This window comes from Cynocephalus volans, chromosome 7 (assembly GCF_027409185.1).
Source record: "Cynocephalus volans isolate mCynVol1 chromosome 7, mCynVol1.pri, whole genome shotgun sequence".
In the NCBI taxonomy this organism is placed as follows: domain Eukaryota; kingdom Metazoa; phylum Chordata; class Mammalia; order Dermoptera; family Cynocephalidae; genus Cynocephalus; species Cynocephalus volans.
In genome coordinates this window covers 69,859,276-69,875,325 of record NC_084466.1, presented here as the reverse complement: position 1 = coordinate 69,875,325, position 16,050 = coordinate 69,859,276, and the positions used below count along the sequence as shown (strand labels likewise).

At 38.2% G+C, this 16,050-nt stretch overlaps 1 protein-coding gene across 1 annotated transcript in view; it reads right to left on the bottom strand.

Moving 5' to 3' along the window:
* Positions 1-13,792, bottom strand: part of MRPS31 (mitochondrial ribosomal protein S31) — a 32,589-nt gene extending 18,797 nt beyond the window's left edge. Inside the window, exons 1-2 of the mRNA XM_063103219.1 lie at positions 13,569-13,792; positions 10,818-11,102 (exon numbers count right to left, since the gene is read on the bottom strand). Of these exons, the coding sequence (XP_062959289.1) occupies positions 10,818-11,102; positions 13,569-13,693 (410 nt within the window). The 5' untranslated portion in view covers positions 13,694-13,792. The remainder of the gene's footprint in view (positions 1-10,817; positions 11,103-13,568) is intronic.
* Positions 13,793-16,050: the final 2,258 nt, after the last annotated feature.

Sequence of the window (16,050 nt, the reverse complement as noted above, 5' to 3'; positions counted from 1 at the left end):
AAGAAGTAATAAATATGACAGCAGAAATAAACAAAATAGAGATGAAAAAAACTACAAAAGATCAATGAAACAAGCTTTTTTTTGAAAAGGTAAATAAAGACAACAAACCATTAGCTAGACTAAGAAAAAAAGACCCAAATAAATAAAATCAGAAACAAAAAAGGACACATAACAGACACCATAGAAATACAAAGAATCCTTAGACACTACTATGAACAACTACATGCCAAAAAATTGGAAAACCTAGAGGAAACAGATAAATGCCTGTACACATACAACCTACCAAGACTGAACCAGGAAGAAACAGAAAATCTGAACAGACTAATAACAAGTAATGAGATTGAATCAGTAATAAAAAGTCTCCCAACAAAGAAAAGTCCAGGACTGGATAGCTTTACTGCTGAATTCTACCAAACTTTTATAGAAGAACTAACACAAATTCTTCTCAAACTTTTCCAAAAAATTGAAAAGGAGGGAATTCTTCCAAACTCATTCCACAAGGCCAGCATTACCCTTATATCAAAAGGCAAGGACACACCAAAAGAAAGAAAAAAAAAAAAAAAAAAAAAAAAACCCTGATGAACATAGATGCAAAAATCCTCAACAAAATACTAGCAAACAAAATCCAACAGCACATCAAAAAGATTATATACATTGATCAAGGTGGGATTTATCCCAGGGATACAAGGATGGTTCCAACACACACAAATCAATAAACGTGATATATCATAACAGAATGAAGGACAGAACCATATCATCATCTCAATAGATGCAGAAAAAGAATTTGATAAAATTCAGCATCGCTTCATGATAAAAACTCACAAATTAATTATAGGAGGAACATACCTCTCAATACAATAAAGGCCATATATGACAAACCCACAGTTAGCTGAACAGGGAAAAGGTGAAAGCTTTTCCTCTAAGAACTGAAACAAGACAAGGATATCCATTTTCACCACTCTTATTCAACACAGTACTGGAAGTCTTAGCTAAAGCAATCAGGCAAGAGAAAGAAAGGGCATTCTGATTGGAAAGAAGAAAGTCAAATTGTCCCTGTTCACAGATGAAATGACCTCACACACAGAAAAACCTAGACTCACAAAAAACTCTTAGTACTGATAAACAAATTCAGTGAAGCTGCGGGATGCAAAATCAGCATACAAAACTTTGCAGTGTTTCTACACACCATTAATGAACTAGCTGAAAAAGAAATCAAGAATGCAATCCCATTTACAATAGCTACCAAAAAATATATATATATTTAGAAATAAATTTGACCATGGAGGTGAATGATCTTTAAGATGAAAATTATAAAACACTGATGAAAGAAACTGAAGAAAATACAAAGAAATGGAAAGGTATCCCATGTTCATAGACTGGAAGAATTGATATTGTTAAAATGACCATACTGCATAAAGCAATCTACAGATTTGATGTAATACTTATTAAAATACCAATGATATTCTTCACAGAAATAGAAAAAACAATCCTAAAATTCCTATGGAACCACAAAAGATGACAAATAGCCAAAGCAATCTTGAGCAAAAAGAATATACATCAAAGCTATAGTAACAAAAACAGCATGTACTGGCATAAAAACAGACATGTGAACCAATGAAACAGAACAGAAAACCCATAATAAATCCACCTATTTATAGCCAACTGATACTTGACAAATGTGCTAGGAACATACATTGAGAAAAGGATGGCCTGTTCAATAAATGGTGCTGGGAAAACTGAGTATCCAAATGCAGAAGAATGAAACTAGACCCCTATCTCTCACCATATACAAAAATCAATTCAAAATGGTTTAAAGCCCTAAATGTAAGACTCAAAACTATGAAACTACTAGTAGGAAACATAGGTGAAATGCTTAAGGACAGTGGTCTGAGCAAAGATGTTATGGGTAAGATCTCAAAATAATAGGCAACCAAAGCAAAAATAAACAAATGATATTATATCAAACTGAAAAGTTTCTGCACAGCAAAAAGACAATGAACACAGTAAAGAGATGGCCTGCAAAACTGAAAAAAAAGTTTCCAAACTATGCATCTGACAAAGGATTAATATCCAGAGTATACAGGAAACTCAAACAGCAGCACAAAAACAAACAATACAATTAAAAAATAGACAAATGATCTGAATAGACATTTCTCAAAAGACATCCAAATGGCCAACAAGAATGTACAAAAATGCTCAATATCATTAATCATCAGGGAAATGTAAATCAAAACCACAATGGGATCTCATCTCACTCCAGTTAGAATGGCTATATTAAAAGGACAAAAAATAACAAATGCTAGGGAGGATGTGGACAAAAGGGAACTCTTATACACTGTTGGGAATGTAAGTTAGTATAGCCATGTACTAATGGAAGTTCTTCGAAAAACAATAGAACTACCACATGATCCAGCAATCCCACTACTGGGCATATATCCAAAGGAAAGGAAATCAGTATGTTGAAGAGATATCTGCACTCCCATGTTTACTGCAGCACTATTCAGAACAGCCAAGATATGGAATCAACCCAAGTGTCCATCAACAGATGAATGGGTAAAGAAAATGTGGTGTGTATATACAATGAAATACTACTCAGTCAGAAAAAAAAAAAAAGAAAGAAATCCTGTTATTTACAGCAACATGAATGAGCCTGGAAAACATTAAGTTAAATGAAATCAGCCAGGCACAGAAGGATAAAATATTCACGTTCTTACTTATATATGGAAGCTAAAAAAAAAAGTTGATCTCATAGAAATAGAAAGTAGAATAGTGGTTATTAGAGGCTGCGAAGAGTAGGTGGAAGCTGGGGATAGGGAGAGGTTGGTTAACAGATAAATTACAGCTAGACAGAAGGAATAATATCTACTGTTCTATAGCATTATAGGGTAACTACAGTCAACAATAATTTATTGTATACTTTCAAATAGCTAGAAGGGAGGATTTTGAATGTTACCAGCATAAAGAAATGATAAATGTTTGAGGTGATGGGAATGCTAATTACCCTGACTTGATCATTACACTTTACACACATGTATGGAAATATCACACTGTACCCCATAAATATGTACAATTATTATGTGTCAATTTTAAAAAGTATAATTCAATTCAATTTCTGACAAATGCAAGATTCTCAACTTTTAGGTATTGGTTTTATATAAACTTTGAAATGTTGAAAGTTAAAGTTAATGGACACTTGCTGAAGCATAATACTAACTCATAATAACATATTAAGGGGGAGGGGTAAGGGATCAAGCCTCAAAAATTTTAAATTAGTGAAATTTTTAATTATATGCCATTTTGTTCAAAAACAATATATATTGCAAGGAAACATAAAGGTGGCTAAACCTGTTCATAGAAGATTTATCATAACAGCCCAAAACTGGATCCAACACAAAGATCTGTCATCAGGAGAAAAAACAAATTGTGATATATCCATACAATGGACTAATACTCCACTCACCTCAACAAAATGAATGAATTTCATAGGCAATAGACCAAATGAAAGAAGTTGGAGATAAAAGAGTACATACTGTATGACTCCATTTATAACAAGTTCCAGAACAGGCAAAACTAATCTGAGATGAAAAAAATCAGAACAGTAGCCTCAGGACAGAATACTACTAACTGGGAAGATGAAAATGGGAAACATTCTGTGTGTTGGTAAGTGTGTGAGTTACATGGGCATATCCATTTGTCAAAATTCTACAGCTAAGATTTGCACACTTCAATGTATGTGAATTTTACCTGAAGAAAAAAAAAACGAGCCATAAATTATCATCATCATCATCACCATCATCAAGCAGATGGAAAGCAGATGAAGGTATAAGTGATACAAGAATGCAATATGTTGATCATTGCTGAAGATGGGTGACAGGTACAAACGGGTTCATTACACAATTTTGTTCACTTTGCATATGTTTAAAATGTTCCATAAGAAAAAGCTTCTAAAAAAATGCTTAGGTTAAGTTAATAGAAAAATATGCCAGAACTAAAAAGAAAAACATTTTTTGAACTCACTGCAAATTGCCATTTCAAGGAATGCAATCCAAATTAATGTTTCATTATATTTGGCTTTCTATATTATGATCTATTATCTAATATGCAAATTAAAGTTCCCAAATTCCTGAAGTTGTTAGACAAAGATTTTAAGGACTTTACTAAGATATGAAAGATTTAAAATCTGATAAAAATGGAAGAAAAATACGAGGATATAAAAGAGAAATATAACAATCAGTTAAAAAGAAATGTGCATTCAAAACTATTATCTGTGAATAAAGCTTAAGCCTTATCCCAAGTCACTGTATTTCTTTCATAAACTATTTGTGAACTTCATTTTCAAATTTTAATGTATGTACTTGATCAGAGTATGAAAAGAATTTAGATGAATATTCATTTTCTAGAACCATGCATTTTATAACAATGTTTTCCTTTACAGTTACAGCCTCTGGCTCTATAATTTGAAATGTCCTAATTAATAAAAATTGTGGGAGAGCCTCTGTCATCTAAATATGATAATTTTTAAATGTATATCAACAAAATAAAATTTAAAAAAATAAAATAAAAAATAAATAAACTATGAAAAAAAAGATAATAAATAAATAAATAAATATGATAATTTTTACATATAGGCATCTTTCTACATAGATTTTAACCATGTGATGAGAACTTGTTAAAATACCTTTTTTTAAAAAAGAAAATAACTTCTAACAATATATCCTCTCCTATAATTCAGACTATTTCATGAACACAAACTTTTCCCCTTCATATTCTTCTGTATTTTCTGAACTTCTTTAAAGTGAACTGTCTGACACAATTTCAGAAAAGAAACACTGATGAGGGGAAAGGTCCTACTGAATGGACACCTAAATTGGAACAAATTTTGGCAAGCAATTTGGTGACAGTATCAAAAGCCTAAAAATCAGGCAAATCTTTTGACCTAGCAATTCCACTTCTAGGAATATTTGTCTAAAGAAAATAAACAGATAGGTGAAATTTGAGGACTACTGCACACTCCAAATTCAAGGCCTAAGCAGTTCTATCCCCTATGCTGGGAAGGGAAATCATCTCTCCGATATTTGCATGGCTTTATCCTTAACTTTATTTCAGACCTTTGCTCAATGTTACCTTATCAGTTCTTGCATGATCTCTTTTAAAAACAGCACCTCTCCAGCCCCATCATTCTAGTTTTTCTTCATGTTCTGCTACCTGACATGGGGGGGTGGGGGGGTGGGGGGGGTGGGGGTGTGTGTGTGTGTGTGTGGTCGGTCTAAGTATATCCCCTTCCCTCCCCTCACCCAACCCACCCCATTTTAATGTAGGGAGCAGTTCAGTGTTCTACCTTCAGCACTTTGGACAGTGCCTAACATACGAGGGGTCTTCAAAAAGTTCACGGACGGAGTTATATTATCTTTTAATTCAATTTTTCCACGAACTTTTTGAAGTACTCTCATATACAACAGCAATGGAAAGTTGCTGAATAAATGATTGTGTTAATCATAGTATCATTTTATACCAGAGAAAAACAAGAAGTAATCTAAATTTTAAGCAGGGGATCAATGGCAATATTGAGTAATAGTTTGCTGAAGTCTTCTTACTGGATGATCAGAGCAAGTAGTTGCTTGGTTAAGAGGAAGTTAAAGCAGAATCTAGAAATCTTGGTTTCTGCTGCACCCACTAAGGGTCTTGTTAGGTTCCACTAAAATTCAGATCCACAAGACTACCACAGACACACGTTCCTATTCAGGAAGGTAAAAGACAGAAGCACAGCAGGCTGGCAGAGCAGCCTCAGGTGTTCCTCTCAGTGGGAGTCCTTGTAGTGTTCATGCAGGTGACACTTCACAGTCATCCAAGAGTTAGGATATGAGATTTGCATTACATAGGTGCAGGAGCTGCCTGGCTTACTGCTTCACAGGAGCCAATATCTCTGGAAACTCTGTGACCTTGTTACAAGAGTCCCTGCAAAGGACATGCAGTGACAAGAGTAAGTGCACTCAAGGAAGCCCTAAGTATGGTACTGTAGTTCTCCAAGAACAGATGAAATTTATCTACCAGGGGTCAATTTTGTCACAACTTTGCCTACAATATAGCTGACATTCTACAGTTATCAGGTTACCAGGTGTGGCAGGTTATACTTTCAGAAAATAGAGACAGGACTTCCAGTCAAGATGGTGGAATAGACGTCCCCAGAGTCACTCTCTCCCACAAATCAACTAATTTACAACTATTAAAAAGCAACGACAGCTAAGCTGGGGCCACTAGAGCTCAGGGGAAGAGGTGGAGAGACCTATGGAGTGCAGGAAGGCGGGAGAAGCCACGATGAGAGAAAGAAAAAACCTCTCCAACTGTTTTGAGCCCCGGCCGCTTCCAGGCTGGAGCTACTGAGAGCACAGAGCAGGAGCTGGCAAAAGCCCCATCTGTACCCTTCAGATGAAGTTGCTTGGAGGCAGCAGGGGAGAAGAGGGCCTTGGTGGCCCCCAGGCCAGCAAGACCGCTAATAGGGTTCCTGTGGACCCACACAGGAGGAGCCAGAACTGAAAAAAAAGACACTCAGAGGCCGGTGAGTCATCGCAAGGGACTGGCATATAGCCCAACCCATTGGAAGTGTTTGCAGCACAGGCGGTGGGGGAGACGGGCCCACTGAGAGAACACTGGGGCACAGCAAGGAGAGCTGATCTGCCCCCCAATCAGCACAGGACCACTCAGAGGAGACTGGTCAGAAATATAGAACTGCATAGGGTGTAGTTTGATGAAAAGACTCAAGCCCAGACCAGAGATTCTACACAACCCAGGTGCACTGGATTTCACTAAACCTGGAAGGCCTACAAAGTCAATCATTAAAACCTGAGCTGCACAAAAAGCCTTCTCTAGGGAATCAACAGCAAAGCAGCAATTTAGCTCAACCACACAGCTCAAGTATTGGTCCCCACAGGAAGTTCTCCCATTTTAGAAGTAAGGAAAGGACAACAAATTAGTTCCAGCGCAGAGTTTAAGTGGTGGGAATAGCAAATAATCCAACTCAGAACTGAAAGAAAAAACAAAGTACCCACAACCAGAGACAAAGTTTGATATTAACTAGTAAAGGTCTCATTTCACCAAAGAACACCTATAACACCTAGAAGAATGGGAAGTCCCCTGGGCTACCAAGCCAGAAAGGGGGAACAGCAAGGCACATCGCCAGCGCCACAGGGCCGGCCCGGGGTCATATTTTTGCTAAGGTGGTATAATCAAGGATGATCCGGGGACCGGACGCTCCTCCCACAACCAGGCACACCACCATCACCACCACCAACTAGGTAAGGAGCATACCACAAACATCACCTCCATGTGGGTGGCCCACCACAGCCACCACAATAACCATGGCTGCCACAAAGCAGCTAGAAACAACCTCACAGATGGTCCACCAACCACTGGAGTGCATTGACACAAGGAGAGTCACCAGCAGAGACCAAAGAAAAGAAGAGGATGTCTCTCTCCACAAAGACCATTCCAGAGTGACAGAAGAAGCATCTGCTCTATGATAATACTGGGGGAGCTGAACATACCTCTCAGCATTGGACAGATCATCTAGGCAACAAATCAACAAAGTAATCGTTACTCTCCCAGGAGGAGAGAAGAAATCTAGGGTAATTAGAGGGGGGAGGAGGGAGAGAGGGGGGGATGGGAAGAGATTGGACAAGGGGCATAAAGAACAAGTATGATTTATAACAATATATATGCTAGTAATATTGATTTGATCAACATATGTCAACATTGAACTCCCAAAATAGGTATAATCAAGTATGATTCAATAAAAATTAAAAAAAAAAAAAAAAAAGAGACAGCAATATTTCTGGTCCCACATGCTCTTCTAAAACATTGCCCCCCCCCATCAAGAGGGGGCCTCTATTATCCCTCCCTTCAAAACCACGTGAAACTTTGTGACTGCCTCAATGAGGAGAATGAGAGAAGTGACAAACCGTGAATTGTAAAGCTAAGTCATATAGTGTGATACAGCTTTCGCTTGGATCTCTCTTGAGATGTTTGTCTGTGGAACTTAGCCATCACACAAGAAACCCAGGCCACATGGAAAGGACATGGGTAAGTGTACCAGCCAACAGCCAGCATCAACCACTGGAAATGTAAGTGAACTAGCAATCAGATGATTCCAGATCCCAACTTTGAATCTGCCCTAGCTAATGCTGAGTGCAGCAGACATAGCTCTCCCCTTAGGACCTTGGTTCCCAAACTGTGCCCTAAAGCACTCGGGAGCACCACAGGGAAATACAACCACATCTGTCAGTAACTTTGTAAACTACTAACTTAGGGTAGTTCACAGTTTTAACACTAGATTGCTGCATTCCTTTTGATGACATCATATTTTTGCTAAGGTGGTATTTTAGCAGTTGCTGTGATAAAAAAATCAAGTACCCTGAAAAAATCATTGTGGAACAGGATGAGAGTGGCAGTGTCCAATCTGATTCTAAGGCTAGGTCATAAAAACCACCACCACAATTTCCTTTTGGCTCACTTTCTCTTGAGCCTCTGGAACCCAGCCACCAAGCCGTGAGAAAGCCCAGGCCACACAGAGAGGCCACATGTAGGTACTTCTGCTAACAGCTTCAGCTAAGTCTCAGCTGACAGCCAGCATCAACTGCCAGACCTATGAGTGAGCAAACCTGAGATGATTCCAGCCTTGAGACTTCTAAGGCTTCCAACTGAGGCCCCAGACATCATGGAGCAGAGACTAGCCTTCCCCACTGTGCTCCGTCCAAATACTGACCCACAGGATCCTTGAGCATAATAAATGGCTGTTTTATGCTGCTAAATTTTGGGATAATTTGTAATGCAGCTATGGTAACCATATCGATGGAGGTTCAGTACACAATACAAGAAAGAAGAGCAGGCCATGCATGGAGCAATGATGACAGTACATCATGAAGCAAAGATTATGTTTGATGAACCCAATTCTGTGCACCTGGATTCCTTAAAAAAAAAATGTGGGAGAGAGGGGCAAAAATTCATAGATATATATTTTTTAAAACTCAAAATCAAAGTACCTTATTCACCGATTTTTTGAGGTAGGACCAAAGCCTCTTCTTTGAACACAGGAATACTGATAGAAGGTTCCATGACTTATCTTTTATACATACCACACCCATAGTGCATCCTCCAATATTTCCAATTTCAGTTTCTTTAATGTGGAAAAGTGGGGCAAGAATGTAGAAAGGCTTACAAAGCAATTTGAGTGCATAATTCTACATTTTTATGCTTGTCTCATTCTTACCTAATTGGAATGCACTTTTAAAAAATTACCTTTACTGCATTTTTCCAAGGCATTCAACTCACTTCTTTCTTACCTTCTCTCCCTTCTCCCTCTCTTTCTTTCTTTCTCTTTTTTTTTTTTTTTTTTTTTGGCAGCTGGACAGTACAGGGATCTGACCCCTTGACCTTGGTGTAATCAGCACTACACTCTAACCAAATGAACTAACTGGCCAGTCCCAGCATTCAACTCATTTTAACCATTTCTATAATAGTTAATTAACTTGCATAATTATAATCAAGAGTACAGTGGGTCATAAACAGGTCTGGAAATTATAAAAATGTTAGTCTTCTTAAGTATATATATATGTATGTGTGTGTATTATTAATTGTTTTGTTTCTAAAAGGAGGAGGAGATGCCCACTCACTGTTTTAGCTTACTCTCTACCACCCAATTATACTTTCCAGAGGTACTTTTAATACAGTGTGGAAACCAGGAAGGTCCATAGAAATGTTAAGTCATTCTGAAAAATTGGAATCTATATTAACTGTTTGTTCTGATAAGAGAAGTCAGTGATGGGTAGTGTAATGCCACACACCTTATTACTTGAATCAATGACATCATCGATATAAAATATATCATTCTTACATGTATCACTAAAATACAGAGGCTCCTTGATCTATGATGGGGTTACATCCCGATAAACCCATCATAAGTTGAAAGTATTGTTTAGTCAAAAAATGTATTTAATACACCTAACCTCGTGAATATCATAGCTTAGCCTAGCCTACCTTAAATGTGCTCAGAACATTTACATTAGCCTACAGGTGGGCAAATCATCTACCACAAAGCCTATTTTGTAATAAAGATTGAACATCTTGTGTAGTTTATTGAATACTGTACTGATGTATGGTTTCTACTGAATGCGTATTGCTTTTGCAGCATTGCAAAGTCAAAAATGCTAAGTTGAACCACTGTCAGGGACTTAAATGCTAAAATATCACTGATTGCACTTAGAATCTATTAAATATAATTCTCTTTTGACAAGCATAAATAATTATAACACTCTGAGGAAACCACATAAGAAAGCCAAAACCACTCAAAATTACTGGTCAAAGGAAGTCATATAAAAATAGCTGTAATTAACATGCTAAAACTCTATCCCCCCAAAAAAATTCTAAAGTGGAAAATTTCACACAAGCCAAGTCCTTTACAGATATGAAGCTACCTTCAAATCAAGATATAAATGATATTGTTAATTAACAGCTTAAAGAAGCAATTTAATGGCAGTTAACAACACTGATAAATATGTAAGAGAATGTGTGGTATTCTCAGTTAGATTACTGTTTTCCTTTCTCTAGATTGTATACAGATATCCTCTTGTTATTTAAATATAAAACAATAACAGCATTCCTCAAGTAGTTTTAGAGTCCCTGTTTTTACAAGCTGATATTTATTCTTCATTAATTCAATATCTCCCAGGTACTCTAGTTAAAATATGCTTTACTAAGAGAAAAAGTGTACTGGAGTTTCAAAAATTAGTTTCAAAGAAAAATATTCAAATTGCAATTCAGTTTACCTCTTCATTGGGGTATCTTCTGTAGTTCTTCGAAGCCTACCAATTGTAGCCTCCAAACTTTGAAGTGGTCTTCTGTTGGGTGGCTTTGTTGTTTGTACATTTACTGTGCTTAATTCAACCTTCATGCCCTTAATAATATCTAACAAGTCTTTTTTCGTATTCTCCTTTACACCATCTTGGCTCTCTGAAGTTTCCCTGGAACTCTCACCAGCTGGAACAGACTGCTCATCTTTCTTGCTATAGATCACACTGTTAGTGCCAAAATATCTTTGAATATTTTTTGTCCTGGAAAAATGTATTAAAGAAAAAAACAAAAAATATAATGCAAAATAATAAAGCGATAACTCAAATAACTGCTTTTAAGTGTTTTTAAATTTTTTCAATTCAAGCCTTTCTACTTGCTCTTGCTTTTTATTATTATTGTTAACAAGCACAACAACACCAATTTACCATTTTAGAATATACTATGTACCTGGCCTTATGCAATGTATTTTATGTACATTTTCTCATAACCATATCAACTCCATAAGGTACATATTATCCTCATTTTGCAGATAAGGAAACTGAAAATCAGAGAAATAACTTACCCAAGGCCACGTAGCTCAGAGCTCACTAAGGCCTAAGCCATACTGATGTGCCACAAATAGTACAGGTGGGATGACACTGATCACCTGGTCCTTGGGGTAGCTGGGTAAGGCCTGAGACTGCTGTTGCCTCCCTCCATTTACCCCAGCATTTGGTACAAATATGTTCTATGTGTTCCATGACATAAAAAAGGTTAGGAAACACTGACATGAATAATAACAATTTATTATTCTCACACTCAAATCTGACTGCCAAGTCCTTGCTCTTAACACAATATAATAATTCCCCTTTAAAAAGTCATAATTAAACAACACAAAAATAAAGAAATTTCTATCAATAAAAAAAAAAGTTACTTAAATTCTGGATGTTAGTCTAATCTTCAACTTTGTGACTGAGCTCCATGCCATTTAACCAGTCACCATTTGTAAGCTAAGCTAAAATGGAACAGAAAAAATAATCAGTGGCTATAGATGTTATTCTGCTCTCTTCATTAGATACAGTTATGAAAAAGAACAAAACAAATGATTACATCTACTTTAGACCAATGCAAAAGATTTCCTAATTCTAAGTAACCCAAATATCTAATTTTATTCTATGGGGTTAAAAATCTCTTTTGGTATTTGAAACAGAAGAACTTTAAAAACAAATGTGTTAGTTTCAGTGAGAAGGTAAAATGTATATAAAGAGTCATTCATTAAATATAGCGACTATCTACTCTTTGCTGGACACTACACTAGGCACTGACAATACACAAGTGTTAGTAAGTAAGAATCTCTGGTCCCTACCTTTATGAAGCTAACAGGCTAGAGCACTGCTTCTCAGACTTTAACCTGCATAGGAATTATCTATGCTACTTGCTAAATCACAGATTACTTGGGCCTACCAAAGAATTCTGATTCAGTAACTTCAGGGAGGGACTTGAGAATTTGCATTTCTAACAAGTTCCCAGGTGATGCTGATGCTGGGGGTCAGAGAACTACACTTGAGTAGCTATATTACGTATGTTACTTCATTCTTATAATCTTATAGCACAGGTTTTATTATTCCTGTTTTAAGGGAGAAGAAACTGCTGCTCAAAAAAGTTAAGTTAGTGACTCTGAACCTTTACAGGCCATAAAAATCACTTACGGAGCTCATTTAAAACACAGATCCTTGAGATTCTTAGTTTGTGAGTTTGGAATGGTGCTCAGGGATCTGCATTTTAACTACGACCCCAGGTGATTCTGATGCAGGTGATCTCAAGACCCTGCATCAGACCCTGAGTTAAATAAGAGGGGTCTTCAAAAAGTTCATGGAAAGATTTGTATTATTTTTAATTCTATTTTTCCATGAACTTTCTTTAGTACCCTTGTACTATATCAAGTTCTGGAAGCCAGGAAATGGCAGTACCAGGTTAGGGACACTTTAATAAAAGAGAAAACGGCACTTTCCCAAATTGCTGGAAAAACTATTTGGTCCGCTTATGAAAATGTTAGAGACTATCACAGTTTTATATGAAATCTATGCAGTGGAATTCGGCTTTCATTATCATGACGTTCTCAGAGGATAAATACCAAAACCAAGTATGCCGCAACTTCTTTTCTTTCCTGGCTAATGCCGACCATGGTCCTCCTACATATCAGTCTTCTCTTCCAGAAAGGATACCCTGAACCTCTCCTACAACGGTCAGGGGTCACCATTTGCTCCTCAGCAATTACTTGTTGAATGAATACCGCACTCTGTGCTTACCCACACTGTCTCAGCTATTACTTCACTGTGCGGTGACTTGTGTACTTGGAACTATACGTTGCATGACGCCAGGACTGTTTTATTCGGGGTTTATAACCAGTGCTGGCATGCTGTAAGCATTTCCAATGATGAACTAAAGAATAAATGAAGGAAGAAGAAATGAGACCATCAAGACTCGGAGGCAAAAAATAAACACTTCCCTTCCGGAGCCTGGATCAACTGCAGTCATCGTAGCTGTTTCCCATGCACACTGTGACCTTGGGCAAGTCACCTTATCTTTCTGTGATTTCTCTTTCCTCAGAGTTCATGCAAAGACTTCTAAGATCCCGCACGTAATAACATCGGCCTCAGGAAGCAGGAGAACGATTACTGAATGTACAGGAGGGGGGATGGGGTTGCTTGAAGACCTGCGGGGCCGACAGAGCTGAAATGCGGTACCTGACGGTTCCGTGCGGAACAGCGGGTAGCACAACCGCAGCCGCCGATACCTCCCGGCTTCCAGAGGACAAAGGGAGGCGGGAGAGGGGACGAAGAGGCAGGAACACCGAGACTCGAGAGAACATCGCCACGGAAAAATTGAACAGGAACAGAATGGGAATAGTGCGTCCCACTGCCGAACATGTCCCCCGCCCTCTCTTCCTGTTCTCAGCCTGGCGCGTTCCCTCTCCCTTCGCGTTCCGGTGGGCAACAGGGCCCAGTAACTGTGTTCCGGGCTCTCCCGCGGCCGCGGAGCCAGGCGACTCCACCCTCCCGGTTATTCTTGTCTCGGAGGTGGAGTCCGCAGCTGAACTCAGCGACCGTGCACCGGGTGAGGCGGGGCCCAGGCGGGAGAGCCGAGAAAGTGGGGGAGTGATCAGTGCTGCAAAGACTGCCGATGGGGCCGGTAAGATGAGGCAGAAAACTGACCCTATTGTGCGTTGTTTTGAGGGAAAACATCCACAGCGTTCATCTTATTCTCAAAATGAGTCATGGTCACCAAAGAGGTTTTTAAAAAACTGCATGCTGCCCGATACATTAGTTGTTCTTTTTAGTATCAATTCTTGATGTAGAGACAAAACATGAGGCTTTTTTTTTTTTCAAAAATGGCTTTAAAGATAAAAAGATGCAATAGAAAGACTTAGACTTGGCTTTTTCCTGCCCCTCGTGAAGGCTGTAAACAGTAGCCCAGAGGAGGTGAGGGGTTCCCTAACTTGGAAGCGCGTGTGAATAAATCTGGCTAGAAATGTCGACTGATGGGAACCACTAGCCTAGAATTCCATACTGGCGGGCCAGTGTTGACATCAACATTTTCCCTGTCCTCTAAAAAAAAGAATCAAGGTAGGGAAGTGAATTTTGGATGCTGAAAACACAGCTTATATTGAGCAGATCTTCCCAAGATCACTAACCCTGACAGAACCCTTGTGACTGAATGCTATATACAGTGGGATGCTTACTTTGAATTACTTTTTTAAAAGAAACTTTTTAAAAATTGAAGTATAACTTTGTCATAAGACAAAATTACAACAAATTAAAAGATCTAATTGGCTTTTTTGGCCATCTAGAATTGGGCAACACCTCCTTCTATGAGATAGAATGAGTGTTCTGATGACCTGAGCAGAGATGTTTGGCCTTATTGACAGAAAAGGGCTGAAGAAAGCAGAAACGGAATAGAAGGTGGATTGGCTGCTTCAAAGATAATTTTCTTATAGGGTTAAAACATAGGGGACTTCCTTGTCATGTTGGCTCAGATAAACTAGGCCCCTTCTGATTGGTTGCTGTGAATCTCCTGTTTTTGGAAAACTGGCCCATTTCAAAGTTCAGATTATTACCTGACACTTACCACAGTGGCTCCATTCTGGTTTGGTCTGGTCTGCTGGGGCCTAGTACAGGAGGCTAATCCAAAACAATGGCCTCCCATAAACTTTGTTTAATAACTTAAATACAGAAAAGTGCCTGAATCACAAATTTGTTGATGAAAATGTGCTTAATGAGTGATCACAGAGTTATCTCATTCAAGGAAACTACCACCTGAATCAAGAAAGAGAATATTAGCAAGTAGGCCATACTTTTCTTGATTATCAATTGATATCCAATGGATAATCCATTCTTGAGTATAATAAGCAGTCATCAAAATTACATTTAATAGTAACTTCATCTTTTTTCAGTTTCTTATATCCTTCAAATGCATTTAAAAAAACAAACAAACAAAACTCTTGACAAAAGAGATTAAAACTTCTATCTCAATTCCAGTTTCTCTGGGGGAAGATCCTGTCCCAGTTATTCTGTTCTTAGTGCACTCTAAGTGCAGCCCTTGTAAATTATTTGCCTGCTGCATGAGGACAGATAGGCTGTGACCTATCTGGAAGTGCCTGGCTGAGGGTCTCAAGTGGGAACTGAAATTTAGCCTTGCTCTACCCTCTGGATCCTTCAACTAGCACTTTCTAAAAGAGGCTTTCTTTGACAAGCCTGGTTAAAGTAGTCTCCTATCTCATCCAGTCACTCTCTGGCAGAGATTGCTATTGTCTACCCATGCCCATTCTCTTCCTCTGGAGTTTTAGCTGAACACGTGGCCACAGAGGCAGAGACTACATTTCCCAGTGCCTTGGAGATAGGTATGTCATGAACCAAAGTTCTAATCAAAAGAATGTGAACAGAAGTAATGTGCCCTTTAAAAAATGGGCACACATTCTTCACAAACTTTTTCTCCTTCCTCCTAGTTGGAATACAGACCAGATGATAGGAGCTTTGAGAAATATTGCTATGGCCCTAAGCTCATTTAGCTAGTCAAAATTCTGCATACCCTTAGAATATACATAAAGAAAAAATTGACAGAACTGGTACAATATTAAAAGTAATATGAAACAACATGATGATTTGAAAGTCATTATTCTAAGTAAAAGGAGCCAGACACAAGAAGACCACACACTGTATGATTCTGCTC